Here is a 17,161-nt window from a genome sequence, read left to right on the forward strand (position 1 = left end):
ATGCTAGAAACATATAACCAGCAGACCGATTCCTAACCGTCCCTCCCTTAACTTGTTCACCTTGCCCATGACAAATAAGATGAGTGTTGTATCTGTATCAATTTTGAAAGGTGAATAATTATATGAGAAAAAGAGTTAAAATGAGAAACATAAGAACGAATCTGCTTCCTTATCACTTTTTATCTCTTGCCTACCGATGAATCGCGTTTGATGCGAGGATTGATCCAGTGCATCTCATCCTAATGTGCATCCTCTTAAGAGTTAAATTTAATTCATTTTTTTTTTTTGAAGATTTTTAGTTTTGTTCACATGGGTAAATATTGTTGCAAGCAAAGTCCCCCTCTTAATGACTGCTGATCACAAATATGGATGGATCTCAACTTAGCTTACATCTTCAAATTAAAAGTCATCAAGTTATGAAAAATAGAAAACAAAATTAAACACACAAACAGAGATTATAATAGCATCCCCTTTTGAGGTTTAACTATCTCATGCCACCCATATCGTGATCATCGTCATCATCAAGATCCAGGTCATTAGACAGCCGGATTTTCCGCCCATCTCTTGGTCCACTTCTTCCTTTCTTCGGTTTCCCCCTAAATCAATCATATTCATATACACGCAAAATCAAAACCGGCTCAACATTCAAATCATGGAAAAAAAGTTATATCCAAGTGGTGTTAAAAGATGAAAATACAAGGACAATGAAGATACACGGTGATTCTTATCGAATTTACCATGTTGATTCAAGAGAAAAAAAGACTTTTGCAGCATCATATATGCATCATGAACCTATTTCCCTCTGCTGCTTTTTTCCATTTACTCCATTGCTTATTTGCAACACACTCACACGTGTAGCTTGCTCGCTTGTTTCTATAATTTTTGATTCGCAAGCTGGAAATCTTCACAGAAACAACAGTGGTTTGCCCCTTGGGGTAGATCCAGTGTTCTAAAGGGTGCAAGGCTTTTTTCTGACGCCATGTTACCTTATGACGTGGCTTTTTGTGACTTGTCAATATTTTCTACCCTTTTAGCATATAACCTACTTGTATATGGTCTTATATCAGAGTAATAGTAGAAAACCATATTCTTGAACATTATATATAGATTTGTCACCATAAGTCACGTCTTGAAAAATGTGTGGCCCCTAGGGCTTGAGGCTCAAGCTCATTCCATTTAGAATTACCAGGTTCATTTGGTCCAGTTTGGTTTATATAATAGGCAGTTTGGGCTTTCTTTTTAAATCTTTTCCAGTCCTCTTTCATGTCATATATTGACCTAAAAACCAAGGGGACGACAGAAGTCACTGCTTCCTAGTTGCCTTTGGCAGATCACTGCAAACCCTAGTGGCAAGCCACGAGAAACCATTCGGTTTCTTGTTTTTGACAGATGTTTTCCTTCTTATAGATTGCAATATCTGGTTATCTAAACATTATGTACATTAGGTCATAAAGATTCTCCATCGACAGTAATCATCACTACAAACCTTACGTCTGAACGAGATTTAACGACAAAAATTAGAACCAATTTGTCAACTTCTGTTTATCATCAATAAAAAAGAAACATAGTATTGGGCTCATCCAAACTAATGACTCCTTAGCAAGCAAATAATAATGACATCTTGTGTACATTCGACATCTAAACGCCTGATATTCATGCCCACTGCAATCATTTGTCTGACCACACCTTTCTTTAAAGCATAAAGTAGCAACTTAATTAACATCTACGAGTATGATTCGTGTGTACTCCGTCTCTCAAGGGCATTCTCATTATTTTCAAGAAATTATTTCAATTCAACTTGTAGATAAGCCAAAGAATTGAAGTTCATTGAGTGGATCCACACATCATTCAAGAGCGTCATGAAATATATCCTTTTCTTTTGCGTTTTGGAGGTTAGGAGTGAATTAAGCCAATACGTACAAATAGACAGACCAGGCTCATCCTTTTATGTTGAGGTCGCAAGTCTGTCTATGATTTAAGAGTTTTCGTCTACCCATGACTTGGCTCAAACAATGCTTTTGGGCCAACCAAAACTACTACCATCGAATCTACTCGCTTCTCATCAAATGCTCACCAGCCGAAAGTCCGAAAGTACACACTAGCTCAAAGCAATCTTTTGGACTTCTTCAACTTATGGTAGAAGGCTAGAAGCGCCACTAGAAAGGAGGTTGTCATGGGAGGTTCTAACTTCTACACTATAAGTGGCATTGCCTGAAGCTTTAGACTGCGTTTGGTACATGAGACATGACAAGACAGGATGGGACAAAACTCACTATCCCACGTTTGGCGCGACATGGGATAGGACAAGAACTCACTGTCCCACGCTTGGTGCGATATGGAACAGAGACAAGAATTGGGACAAGGTGGGACAAAAAATGTTTTTTCTTGTTCCACAAAAATAGGTAGAACAAAATGGGAAAAGGAGACAGAAACTAAAATATTACTAATCGACCCTCGTTCGATATACAACTTTAACATGGTATTTGTTTTAGTGGTCACCACCACTAGTTGCGGTCAACGCCACCACTGGTAGCCGACTGTCGGCCACCTCCACCTCCTCACCACCTCCACAACCACCATTAACCACCGAACACCACCATCTATCACCACCTCCACAACCACCACCACCACCACCGCCGTCCATTGCCACTACCACCGTTGCCCACCTCCACCTTCTCTTCTACAACCACCACCTCCTCCGCCACTTGATCAACCATCGTCGGCCACAGACCACCTTGGTTTAAAAATGCGCGCATTATGCGCTCTGATGCGTGATGCGCTCTGATGCGCTGGACAGAACGCATCAAAGAGGCTGATGCGATGCGATTCCATGATGCGAACGCATCACCTACGCATCACACGATGCGTGCATCACTTAGGCATCAGCGCATCATGTCTGTTGCGTTTTGGGCTCCCTTTTTTAGTGTTTACTTGGGCTTTTTAGTTGGGCTTTTTTTAGTTGGGCTTCTTAGTTATGTAAAATAGAACCTGGGGTTAGAGAACCCGTGTTGGGTTTTGATGATGCTGATCTTGGGGAGTATTAGTTGGTCACTTGGTTGGTCATTTAGTTTAGGGATTAGGACTATTAGACATKTACTTGTGTAATTGTGTTCTTCATGGTAGTAGTTTGTATGTTATGTACTTCTGTTATTCTGATTCACGAACTTTTTAAGATTCTAATGCCACTTTTTTAACTACTTTATGTTATAAATGAAGTATTTTGATAGGTAAGTATTTTTAAGGTAGAAATTGATATGTAGAATTAATTTATAAATATTTTTTGAATATCGGGCGCATCACGTGCGTGATGCGAGCGCATCAGCATCACGCATCACGCATCACGCATCGGCTTCCGGGACCCTTAACGCATCGGACCGCATCGCGCTTTTTAAAACCAAGCAGACCACCACCACTACCACCGTTGGCCACCTCCACCTTCTCCTCTACTACAACCTCCTCCACCACCTCCAACCATCGTCGACCACTGACCAACATCGTTCATAACCACCACCACCAGCTACCATTACCACTAACTACCATCTTCACGTCCTCCACAAACACCACCACCTATCTCCACCACCACTAATATCGTCACACACCTACCTCCACCACATAGGCCACAACTACCTCCTCCACCACTATCCACCATCTTCACGTCCTCCACAACCACCATCGTCCACCAATCACCAATGCTTCTACCTCCACAACCATTGTTGTTGCAACAATTTCCACCGTGCCTTCACCAATTGATAAGGATCTTTCAAATCGAATAAAACATAACTTCTTTGTATGAATCGGGTTTTTCAAACTACCATCAATTATATAAAAAAAATACATTCAAATTTGGTACTATTTTATATTTATGTATTTATGTTCATGAAAATTGAGTAAAAAGTTTATATTATAAATTAAATTATTTACTTTATTTGTGTTAATTATAACTATTATATGATATATAAAATCATAAAATAACTTTTAGAGACAACTTGTCTAGTTTTGTCTTGTCCAGTCCAGTCCTAGTCGTACCAAACACCAGACACACTTGTTCTGTCCAATCTTGTCCCGTCCAGTCCAGTCCTGTCCTACCCTCTTGTCCAGTCCTGTCCAATCATGTCTGCGCACCAAATGCTACATTAAGGAGGACTTCACAAGGTCTTTCAACGCTAGAGTGCACAACATTTGATTAGTGGTGCACATACTACTACCGCTATTTCTCGTGATCAACATAGTGAGCAAGAGCTTCATTTCTTCCACACATTCCATTCTCTCAAGAGCAACATAATCCTCATGTTATTGTAACACATTGAGGTAATTTAATTGTTGTTTATAATAGATACTCTTGGTAAAACAACATTTTCCTTTTACATCCCCTTATTATATTGCCTAAATGTCTGCAAGATAAAGTTGTATGCATTGAAAATAATATCTAGCCAAATCTTGGAGCCCTTTAGTATTTTATGCCTAGCTTTATTTTGAATCTTCTAACTACCGGTAAATCTATTAAAGCTTTGAACCATCAATCACTTTCTACCCTGCTTGTTGCACTTATCAGAACAAGAAGGCTAACAAATGAAAGGAATTGCATGTGGGTGTCATTGTCCATACGAGCTAGATACGTCTTCATTGCAAGTTACATCACTCGTTGACAGACGCAACAGACTATAGCATTTGAAGAGCTTAAGTCAATTTTCAGCTTATTTTGAGTCGTGGCATGGGTCGGCATACATAAGCGGCTAACCCATCTAGGAGTGAGTCTAGTGCTAGTAGTATGATAAACTGCCTTCGCCCGTGTTGAGTCAGTTGGTAATTTTCAGTATCTTATTACTTTTTCTGATGAACTTCCAAGACTTTCTTAAACTTAAATGTTAAAACCACATAATGAGATTTTATTTACTTACTATTTTTGTGCTTGTGTAAATTTTAGTTAACTACTATTACAACTCTTTGGACTATATGAGCAAACCTGGTTCCATGGGGGTAATTATGGACCATGTCATTCCATGTGCATGACTAGAAATATTTATAGTGATCATTTGTTTTTATAGACAATACCCAGGAGAAAAAGAAAGCCTTTGCACACCAGAACATGTTTTTGTTTCTACCTGGGTGTAACATAGATGTTAGCACATCATGCTTGTTGCATTGTACCATCGCATCACAGAGATTGGTAACTATGGTGGTGCATATTCCTATTTCTGATGCTAAGTATGACTTTAGTATGTTTTTCAATGTAAATTTGGTATAACTTATTGATGCTTCTTCAGTGTTATTGGTTTCATTATCCATGAGTTCTGTTTGCCCACAACCCTGCTGTTCTTCACAATAAGAAGCAATCAGATGTAATCGTAGGAGCATTGAGCATAATTTGAGGGATCCTTCTTGCTAGGACTTTATTGTAGGATTCCTGAATTCTTTATGGAGACTAGGTTTTTCTTCATTTTCATATGGAGTTTAATGGGTTTGTGCCTCGTCTTCAGCAAGCACTTAGACTGAACTGATTAAAGATTTACTTGTGAACATTTATAGAATGCATTGGCTATCATTGTTCTTCAACTATTAGAGACTTGGGGAATGTTTGGTTGGAATGAAGCTAAATTGTTGTTTGTTCTATATGCTGAATGGTGTAAATTACTATTTTTCCCCTAACTTTGAAACGTCACCTAATCCAAAGGGCCCATCTGTCACTGGATTTAAGGACACCACATTTCTTTTAGACATTTCATCAAACAACTTATGTGCAATTAACGAACCTATACTATTTAGAAATACTTTGCCAGAACAAAATGATGCACAAACAAAGAGCCCTTATCCTCGGCTTGAACAAAATGAACAAACAAAGAATCCTAAAATACGAGTTGGCTAACAAAAAAAGCATGAAGATAGAGTGGGAAAAAACCCAATAATGTGGATTATGTTTTTCTACTTCGTCTTCAATTGCCAAAGCAAACAAGGATGAGGTAGCAGGAGATACAAGAAGAGTAACAGAGAAGAAAGACAAGCAGGTTAGGTACAATCTACTCTCTTCAATTACCAAAATAATTGGAGCACCAAAGGAGGGAGGATGACAGACGAATGGCAGGGGGGAGGGGGGACTTGTTAAGAAGGAAAGCAATGAAGAAGCAAGGGGGAGGGAGGACAAACAGGCAACAGGGGGCAACAGCAAAGCAGCAACAAATCAGCAGTGGGATGTTCTCATATCAGGGAGGCGCGTGTTTTGTTTAGGGAGAGTAAGGGGCTGTTCACAAAGGGTAGGGATGGAAAAAAAAGGAGCTTAATACATTAAGCAAGCTCTCATGAGCTGACCAAATAAGCCACTATCTGAATGATTAAGCCACTTCCAAACAGGCATGTTGGGCTTACCGAGTATGCCATATGGCCCATTAAGTCAGTACCGAACTGCCCCTTACACTTTTATGTAAGTTTAATAAATGCTAGCCTTGGTGGTTTTTATTTGTTTCTGGAGTTTATCTTCATAAGAAAGAAACTAGGGCTCTTAAACTAAATCACCATAAGTATAGAACTTAACAGTGGAGCTCACCACCTTTGGGATGCCACCACTTCAAAAATGTGTTGCTTAACCTCAAGTCAGTAACCCTACACCTTGTCTCTCCTGGTGCCTAGGGGTGCCTCTTATCCCTTCGACATCCTTGAATGAACAAACTGAACTTTTTCTTGAACTGAGGACAAAAATAGAGTCAATAAAGAGAAATGTGTACTTACTGTCCATTAATAGTTAGGCCTCCACCTTTAGGTCTGCCTGGACCCATATCTGATCTTCCCTCTAATAAACATGCAAACCAGAAAAGAATAAGTGGACCTTACACATGGTTGAACTGAAAACTAGATTTGTCGAGAATAGAAGATATGCTAAAGAGAAGTTGTTAGTTAGAAGAGCTCACCTTCTCGTCCTGCTCCAAGCTCTTCAGCCTGAAGATATACAAAAACAATAGAAGTAAACTAGAAATTTAAATGATTATTCCATGTTCAAGTGGTAAGATTTGACTTGCAATTTGCAGGTAAGCTTCTGATAATGTACACAGATTGTACAGTTGAATGAAAATTGAAAACTAATAATTTCATAATTGCAACGACAAAATCACCAAGTGAAGAAATAGATGTGAAAAGTTTCTTTAAGCAATCAATACAACGTATATTCTGGAAGAGTTTGTATAGGCAGACACCAGAAAACAAAACCTACTGCATCCAGGCATGGGACTGCAAATATAATAATATTGATATATGACCTTTAGTTGCATCAAAATCATAAGAGCAATGGTCTTTGTTTGGAAAACATGAAACTGTTTCCTTTTCTTCATTCTAAAAACCAAACCAAACCAAACCAAACCAAACCGAACGAGCAAAGTATATCCCACCCAGGGATGGGGTCTGGGAGTGGGTTGTACGCAGACCTAACCTCCACCCAAAGAGTAGAGGGCCTGTTTCCAACTTCTGAGAAGACCCCTGGTGTTTCCTTCTCTTCATTCTGAACTTCAAATTCTAACAATACCTATTTGCAGATATCGTTTTAGAATAGTCTTTCAAACTAGTGATATTTAAATAGCCCAAAGGATGTGGAGGCAGAAAAAATAAAGATACTGCTACTATTTAATATCTCACATACTGATATGGAACTCACCGTTTAAATTATACCTAAATATCATTTTATACCCCATATACTGATTTGCCCCCTAGTTTGACAAAATCTGAGTTGTATGGAGCATCAATAAGCACTTCAAAGCCAGAGACTGCAAATATGCACCATCACCAGGAAGCTGTTATATTTGACTTGCCTGGCACAGCACTCAAACTAATCCATCCGAAGTCCATTATCTGAATTTAGCTTACATGTTAAAAGACCATCACTCTCAATTTAAAGACTAATCTGCATAACTAAGCACAAATTTCTGTGATAATAACTGATTTCTCTGAATTAAGTTGTTCCACCAATTAGGCATGTAGCATAGAGGGCCCATGCAGAGCATCAGACTGAAAAACCGTTAATATAAATGTAACCCCAGTGAAAATTCTAAAAAAAATTGAGCAATTAAGAAGCATTGTTTTACAGAGTTATCTGAATACAAAATGTAAAGTTGTCTGAACACAAAACATCTATCATACCGCTGGCGAGGTAACTGATGACAATGAAAAAAGCCTATCTTCATGCTGAAATTTTCTCGACCTTTTCAAGCTGCAAAATGACGAACGAACTAAGGTCAGTTAATAAGTAAACTGGTGTCCATTGATTGAAATTGAATTGAAATTACAGAAAAAGAAATACTCCTATGGCTTTAAACTCGATTTACAATTACTCAAAAAAAAACGCATGCCTAACAGAAAGCGCTCCCCTCAACAAATAAAGGATCCCGCTCCTTATTCCAAAAGAGAGAACCCCAAAATTCCCTTAGACAGGTATACCCACCAACTCCTAACAAGATAAAGGATTTCCCCTAATTAACCCTTCTCTTATACGTGAAACATATAGGAGGTTTACCAATACTTCCCCACCCCCCCCCCCAAAAAAAAAAAATCACCTTGTCCTCAAGGTGATCATTAGGAAACTGTTGCAGCAGAGGTTCCAACTCTTCCCATGAGGACTCGAAATCGGGCAGCCCTTTCCATTTAACCAACACCCCTTTCCATTTAACCAACACCTCTAACTGGCCAGGATCACCGTGAGCCAAAGGGCGGACATCCAACAAATCCTCTGGCATTGCTTGTAGCACTAAGTCCTCCGACAACCTAGTAAGAACATTCTGAGCTGACATACAATTGCCCAGAGCTTGTCTCAATTGTGATACATGAAACACACGATGTATTTTGACCCTGTTGGCAGCTCCAGCCAATAAGCTACCTTGCCAATTTTTTCCAAAATCTTGTAGGGCCATAAAATCTAGCTAATTACTTCGGATTATTTCCTTTGACCAACGATTTCTGCCGGTAAGGACATAACTTCAGAAGTACCCAATCTCCCGGTGTAAAATCCACCTCCTTTCGTTTCAAATCAGCTTGTTGTTTCATCTGGCATTGAGCCTTCAATAGATGCATTCGAACTTCATCCCAGATTTCGTCTCTATTGAGCAGCTCCTGTTCTCCGACTATAAATTGGATGAGGGCTCTATATCGTAATAATGGGGGTGGATCTCGACCATATAGCACCTGAAACGGAGCACATTTGATTGAAGTGTGATAAGCTAATTATGCCCACGCCAGCCATTTACTCCATTGTCTCGGTTTGTCCGACACTCCAACACCTCAAATACTGCTCTAAACATTTGTTGACCACCTTAGTTTGGCCATCTATTTGGGGATGGTAGGCTGTACCATACTTCAATTTAGAGCCCTGCAACTTGAATAATTCTTTCTAGAACACACTGAGAAAAATCTTATCTCGATCCGAAACTATCGACTGAGGAATGCCATGCAACCTGATAATCTCTTTTACAAACACAGCGACGGACCAAGCATCAAAAGGATGTTTTAGTCCCACAAAGTGAGCATATTTACTAAAACGATCCACTATAACCAGAATAGAACTCATACCATTTGATTGCGGTAAGCCTTCTATAAAATCCATCGAAATTTCCTCCCAAACAGTAGAAGGCAAGGCCAACGGTTGTAATAATCCCGCTAGGGTTCCACTTAAACTCTTGTTCCGTTGGCACACTTCACATTTTTTCACCAAATCACTAATGTCCTTCCTTATTCCCACCCAAAAGACTTCGGAAGCTATTCGTTGATACGTAAGATCCTCCACGGTGTGACCTCCGATCCGAGAAGCATGAATTTTTCTTCGAATAACAAGGGAATAAACTGTGATTTCCGAGGCAAAACCAATCTGCCCTTGTATAACAGGAGCTTTTGTTGTACTTCAAATCCCTTATGAACATTGGGATCAATCAGCAAATTATTTTTTATTTTTTTCAAAAAGTTATCATCCTCAATTTCCTGTTTCATATTGTCCCATTGTCTCCACTGCGGTCCACCTATGCTGGAACATTCAATCAAATCTCCCTTGCGAGACAAGGCGTCAGCAGCCCGGTTTGCACTTCCCGGTTTGTAGACAATCGAAAAATCGTAACCTAACAACTTACTCATCCACCTTTGATGCTCAGGTTCCACCACCCTTTGCTCCAATAGAAATCGAAGGCTACATTGGTCACTAGCACAACAAAGTGCCTTCCTAACAAATGTGGTCTCCACTTCTGAACTGCAAAAACGATCGCCATCAATTCTTTTTCATACAGAAACTTCTGCCTGGCTCTTATCCCCAATGCTTGACTAAAATAGGCTATTGGTTGCTCGTTTTGCATCAGGAACCCCCAACCCATACTATGATGCGTCCGTCTCAATAACAAAATCGACCGAAAAATCTGGCAACTGTAAGACCGAGGCGGTTGAAAGTAATTTCTTCAGTCCTTCGAAGGCAGAATGAGCCTCCTCAGTCCATTGAAACTGATTCTTCTTAAGTAATCCTGTAAGCGGAGCAACTACCATGCCATATCTTTGTATGAACTTCTGGTAATACCCGGACAAACCCAAAAATCCTCGCAATTTCGTAACTGTCACCGGAATCCTCCAATCCATGATCGCTCTAACTTTGGACTCATCGACCCCAGCCCCATCCCTTGAAATTATATGGCCCAAGTAGCCTAGTTTACGTCGACCAAACTCACATTTTTTTTATTAGCATAAAGCTGATTTTGGGACAATATTTCCGGAACAACCCTCAAATGCCCCAAGTGTTCCTCCATTGATTTACTGTACACAAGTATGTCATAGAAAAATACCAGCACAAACTTCCTCAAAATGCCATTAAAAACCCTATTCATCAATCCTTGAAAAGTAGCCGAAGCGTTAACCAGGCCAAAAGGCATCACGAGAAATTCGTAATGCCCTTGATAAGTGCGAAAGGCAGTCTTGTGTACATCCTCTTTTTTCATTCTGATGATGGTATCCAGACTTCAAGTCAAGCTTTGAAAACACTTGATCCCCGTGAAGTTCATCCAACAACTCATCAATGACAGGTATAGGAAATTTATCTAGCATCATGGCCTTGTTTAAGGCTCTATAATCGATGCAGAATCTCCAACTGCCATCCTTTTTCTTCACCAACAGGACGAGACTCGAAAATGGACTCGCACTAGGTTGAATCACCCCTGCCTCCAACATTTCTTTGACTAATTTTTCGATCTCGTCCTTCTGATAATGTGGATACCGATTCGGTCTCAGGTTCACTGGTTTGGCCCCTTTCTTCAATACAATCTCGTGCTCCTTATCCCTAATCGGTGGCAGTCCCGTAGGCAAATGGAAAACCCGATCGAACTCCTGTAGCAGCGGAACAAGAGCAGACTCTGCCAATTTTACTTCCTCGGGGCTTCCTTGCACAGACTCACAAGAGCCCAGTTCAAATTGCACCCCCATGACCTTCCTGTTGAATAATCTTCCACATTGCTTTTAACGATACTTTAGATCTGCAAGAGACGGATCACACCCGCAACGACACAGATTTCCCCCCGATCGTAAATTTCATAATCTGTTTTTTCCAATTAGTAAATGTGGCACCAAGGGTTTCTAACCATTGCATTCCCAAAATCACATCACTATTTCCTAATTGGATTGGTAACAAATCTTCTATTATATCCAATCCTTGTATCGGCAAAGTCACATGCCTGCAAACACCCTCTCCCTTCACAGTTATGCCGATTCCCATAGTTATTGTGTACTCTTTCGTGTTCTCCACCGATAGCTCCAGCTTACTCATTACCTCTTTCAAGAAAAAATTGTGAGTAGCCCCACTGTCTATAAGCACCACTACTTTTTGATCAATGATAACGCCTTCCATCTTCATCGTTTTCGGATTAGTGAGGCCCACCACTGAATTGAGATGAATTTCCACATTCTGTCCGAGATCTACGACATCCATTGTATTCAACGCCTTTTCCTCCTCATCCCCGTTTTCCTCCTCTGTCGAGTCTTCCTGTACCAAAATAACATTAATCCCTTTTTTTACACTTATGGCCCAGAGAGTACTTCTCGTCACACCTATAACAAAGGCCTAGAGATCGTCTCTGTTGGACTTCCTGATCGGATAATCTCCTGTATTCCGATCCGGTTCTGACCGTGGCAACAGGGGATGCCATGGAAAATGATGAACTACTTCTAGCCTCCGAGACGGAGTTGGTGTTCCTCCTGTTCGTACCTGACATTCGATCCCTACCAATCATTTTATTCTTTACCTCGATCTTCAATGCTTTCTCCATAGCTTCAGTCAATGAAATTGGGCTCATCAATCGTAACTCTATGTTGCTTAAGTCTTCTAAACCATCAATAAATTGGCTCAGAAACCTCTTATGGAATCCCGTTCAAAAGAGCTGCCAACTCGACGAATTTCTTCCTGTATTTGTCGATCGTCCTTTCCTGTTTAATCGCCATAAAATGTTCACATAAGGAGCCGGATGCCAATGATCTGAATTGCCTCAACAGAAGATGCTCCAGATCCTCCCATCTAGTGATCGGATGTCGTTTATTTTCCCATCGAAACCACTTCAGAGCATCGCCTACAAAATCAATAAATGCCACATCGTTCCGCTCTTCCTGATTTAATCGATTCAAAGTGAAATACCTCTCAGCCCAAAGTATTCAACCATCTGGATCGTTTCCATTGAACGCTGGAATCTCTAATTTTCTGCCGTTCACCGCCAAAGAACGATTTGGATCATGAAATTCTCCTTCTCTCTTTCTTCCGCTCGAACCAGATGAATCACTGCCTTCTGATGTTGGTAACGGATTCAACTTGCTCGTCACTTCAACTTGTTGTTTTAGGATTTTCTTCATAGTTTCAAGGATCGATTGCATCCCTTTCTCGATCGAACCAACATTGCTTCCAATTCGTCAACTCGTGTTGCCACGCTTCGAGTCCCCATCCATGAATCGTTGCTGCTCTGATACCAATTTGATGTAAACTGGTGTCGATTGATTGAAATTGAATTGAAATTACAGAGAAAGAAATACTCCTATGGCTTTCGAGAAACCCAGAGCTCTCCCATATCCTAAGCTCAATTTACAATTACTAAAAAAAACGCATGCTTAACAGAAAGCACTCCCCTCAACAAATAAAGGATCCCGCTCCTTATTCCAAAAGAGAAAACCCCAAAATGCCCTTATACAAGTATACCCACCAACTACTAACAAGATAAAGGATTTCCCTTAATTAACCCTTCTCTTATACGTGAAATGTACAGGAGGTTTACCATAATACTTGAATAAACATTGCATTCAACAGCACTATATAATCAATAAGAACTCACTAGTCCCTCACCCTCTAACAGCACCACATAATCAATAAGAACATATGTTGCATGCAATAAGAACATATGTTGCATTCAACGGCACTACATAAATATATCAAACGTCGACCCACAGCCACTTGCCGAGCCAAATTGGTACCACCAGGGGGTGCATGTGCTCTTCCTGGGTTTTTAAATTTTATTGGACATAGTTGGAAAAATGAGAAGTCAGTGAGAAATTTGAGTTTTTATCTGTTTATATGCTAACTGTTATTAGTGTTAAGTTATTAATATTTTGTTTTCTTGAATTTTATAAAATTGAAATTGAAAACTAAAAAATTATTTAAAATATCAGTACCATCACTTTGACCCTGCGTTTTCAAATCAAAACCAAAATCGAAAATGTGATTACACCCTTAATTCCTATTTAGTGTAATAAATTTATTCTCGGTCAATGTAATAAATTTTCAAAGTTTTTATTTAGTGTAACAAAATTTCAAATCTTCTACTTCTTTACCCATTTTGATGATGTGGATATCAAGCTTATCTCCATTTTGCCGTAACCCTTTCGTAAATCTTTCATGAACGGGCATCCACATTCATGTTATTGATCAAAATAGGTATAAAATAGGAAATTTTGACACTTTGCTATGTCAATTGGTGAGAAAATAATTTTATTACACTATATATGAGCTAAATCAAACTTTGTTATATTTTGCTCTAATAAAAATATCATACTCACATATATAGATTCAAAAAAATGAAAACTAGGTGTTCTACTCTCATAAAATGCTTGGTGCTCCCCCTGATTCTATATCCCGGCTCCGCCCCTCCCTACAGCCCAATATATCGATACATAACATAACCACACTGTCCAACAGAAGCAGTCTTTGCTCCCATACATCTATCAGCATTTTTCCCACCAAAATCAGATTCTTAACCACCTCCACGTCCACTACAACCACGGATGAATCATTTACAGGATTTAGAAAATTTGAAACAGAAATCTCGACCTCATCCTTGAGAAACTATAGTCTGTTTTGTATTCAAATACTTACAGAAAACAACCTGATAAACCTTAGCACAAAAACATATTAAACTATGAAGGGAATGTCTTCAAGTTATCGTAGTTAGCAAACTGTAAGCCCCCAGTAAATTAAATGAAATAGAGCATATTACTAGGAAGTAGGGATGCTTCTAATCCTTGCCATAAAAGGTAATTAATCTGTGATGTGAGTCCTCCATAAGCAATGCCTAAAGTGTCAGTTTCATTCTTAAGAGCATATAGAAACCTCAAGAGAAGTGAATGGTGCTAAAGACAAAAAAAAAATGAACCGGAAAATAAGAAACAAGTACAAAAAAAGGTAAACCAAAAAGACATACTTTGCAGTGTTCTTTGATGAAGAAAGAAACCCTTCGTATCCTTTCCACACGTTCCCAAAATTGCTTGATTCTTGTAAGTAGCTTGTCTCTAATTCATACACCTATCTTAATCATTCCAACAACAAAAATTTGCTCAAAAAACAAAAGAAAATTCTCTTCAGCTATTGAAGGCATATCATGTATTCCTATGTTAGGGGATATCTAATTTATGAAATTACATACTACAATAGTACTTGTGGAAGCCAAATTCCCTTGCAAAACAGGGTTTGTTGGTGAGCCAAAATGAAGGATTGTGAGTGAGAATCTTTTTTCCACTGATCTAATCATTTTTAACAGTTAAATTACTAGCAGATATTTGATATGATAAAGAGTTAGTAGAAATGTGCCTATTTTAAACAACTCCCTTCATCTTACATAAATAAGGTAAATGAATTTTAATTTTGTCCCGAAAATAATGAGCATAGTTGGTCTTTTAACCTCTTACATTTGCCATTGCATATGCCTTTAGCAGACTATACTACAATTCAATGCTCTCTTTTTTATTTATCTCATCTCATATTCATCAAAAGAAAATCATAATTTCATGAGATATCCATCAATTGCAACCTTTAGTATGTCTAAAGTTTACACCAATTTGGAGAACATGCTAATCGTCATTTCTAGAAATATCAACCTCAACAACACTGAAACTCCTCCTACTTTAATTTGAGGAAAAGCTTCATTTTAATACATACGAGTATGTAAAGAATACTACTTCCAATGATGAATTATTCTTTTAAATTGTAAACAAAGTCATGATGATTACCAGAGAAATTTTTGGGTGTCATCAGATTTTAAAAAAATGGTTTGGCAACACTAGTTTCAGATGGTTTGGTGATCTCCAATGTAGACCTTTGGATACACCAATTCAAAAGAGAATAACTTGTACCAAGATAAGGACATTAGATGAGGTGGGCTGACACAATATATGGCATGGTAAGAAGTAGTGAACTAATGAACAAGTGGACTATATAAAAGGAGGCGACCTTACACAGGAGTTTCAGCAGGATATGTTGTTTATGTCCAAAGCAGAAGTGTTCACAATTTTGTTTACAAACTCAATTGGTTTAAAAATTTAGTCTCACAAATATCTGTTGATGTTGTAAATAGTGCCCTATCTCAAAAAACGGAAACTGTATGAACCTAGGCTAATGTCTTTTCTCCATATACATACACCAATCTGAATATGTATATTCTGTCTATGTACTTTCTGATATTTTCCCAGCAAATTAGTAACTCAATGAGATATAACTGAAGCAGTTATACATATACCAACCTGCTTTTCGATGGTTCGAAGTTCTTCCTGAAGCTTTTGTCTCTTACTCAAAATAGATGAAAGCATGGCCTTGGGATTGTTCGAAGTTTTCTGTCCTATAACCATCATCCACATGTAAAAAAGCCATCACTTTAATAAGCAAACAAATTCGAATTCATGCAGTATATGAAATTAGGGTTTTTCTCATAACGGATTACCTTGGGATTCCATGAACCCGCCAAATTCCAGAAAGATAACTGAAATTTAAAAAGAAACCGATTAGAATTTGGGTTTCCAGCCCTAGAGTTCAAGTCCAAACTCGTTTTGCTGGATTTGCTAAACCTAAAGGATCGGTGAATTGGGGAAAACAAGCGGCAGGTAGTTTTTAAACTTTAGCTGTTTCCTTTATTGGTAAATTGCAGAAAAGCCCCAAGTTTTATACGTTTTGTAATTATAGACCTTAATTTTCACATGTTACCAATTTAGACCCTTTTTAATACAAACTTATGATGTTTCACTTTTCGAATCATTGCCTTTAGCAACTTTTTGCTAATTTTAATGATCCATAACTTTATAAACGTGAAAAGAAAACTAATTAGTACGTTTGGTTCATATAATGAAATTTGGTGGAATTGAAATTCTTCAAAAGAATTTGACTTTGAAGAAATTGGTATGAAATTTGACACGTGTTTGGTTGGTAGGAATTGAAATGAAATCTTTCAAAAGAATTAGAATCTCCATCTTTGTTCCGGGGGAGGATGTAGTTGGCAGTTGTAACAACGACAATAGCGACATGACGATAGTTTGGGTAAAAAATTAATAAGAGCAACCGACTAGGTTATCATTCCTAACGACGATATCCTCGACGTGCCATCATCTAGGATCGTGGTTATCAAATAACCACGACAACCAATAGTTTCACCTAACGATGCCATGTTACTTTTTGCATTCCTTACAAGAATCAAACATCACTAAAGAATAAAGGCAAAGATCTTCTCAGCAATGCAAAGACTGTAACTAACGAATAAGATTTAGTGACACCATCAAAGTTAACCATTATAGAGATTAGGGCCATTAAAGCAGTCATTATGAATACAAGAGTATAAATATGAAGATTAGCTAAATTCAGAAGACCTCGAACACCGAATATTTTGTACTCTCACTTGCTCTGGAAGAAACCCCTGCCATTTAAATTACT

The 17,161-nt window shown here is 38.6% G+C and overlaps 1 protein-coding gene across 3 annotated transcripts; it reads right to left on the minus strand.

The window, feature by feature from the left end:
* Window positions 1–322: 322 nt before the first annotated feature.
* On the minus strand, window positions 323–16,323 carry LOC112529429 (chromatin modification-related protein MEAF6). 3 transcript variants are annotated; one of them, XM_025140709.1, is made up of 7 exons: window positions 16,182–16,321; window positions 15,985–16,079; window positions 14,670–14,770; window positions 8,119–8,188; window positions 6,900–6,927; window positions 6,721–6,781; window positions 323–596 (listed from the first exon to the last, which is right to left on the minus strand). In XM_025140709.1, the coding sequence occupies exons 1-7, from the start codon at window positions 16,192–16,194 to the stop codon at window positions 485–487; spliced, it is 480 nt and encodes a 159-aa protein (XP_024996477.1). In that variant the 5' UTR covers window positions 16,195–16,321; the 3' UTR covers window positions 323–484. The 3 variants fall into 3 exon arrangements, 2 of the variants coding, with proteins under 2 accessions (XP_024996477.1, XP_024996478.1); XR_003070926.1 differs by having other exon boundaries at window positions 554–596; window positions 14,670–14,774; window positions 16,182–16,323; XM_025140710.1 differs by lacking the exon at window positions 16,182–16,321 and having other exon boundaries at window positions 15,985–16,089.
* Between the last annotated feature and the right edge of the window lie 838 nt (window positions 16,324–17,161).

This window comes from Cynara cardunculus, assembly GCF_001531365.2.
Source record: "Cynara cardunculus var. scolymus isolate 2C chromosome LG 16, CcrdV1, whole genome shotgun sequence".
Taxonomy (NCBI): domain Eukaryota; kingdom Viridiplantae; phylum Streptophyta; class Magnoliopsida; order Asterales; family Asteraceae; genus Cynara; species Cynara cardunculus.

Excerpts from the sequence above, each read along its gene's own strand:
- LOC112529429 (XM_025140709.1), bottom strand. Across the intron at positions 8,189-14,669 it reads TCATCAAAGAACACTGCAAA|CTTGAAAAGGTCGAGAAAAT; the intron begins GTATGTCTTTTT and ends GTCATTTTGCAG. Across the intron at positions 597-6,720 it reads GGCCTAACTATTAATGGACA|GGGGAAACCGAAGAAAGGAA; the intron begins GTAAGTACACAT and ends TGATTGATTTAG.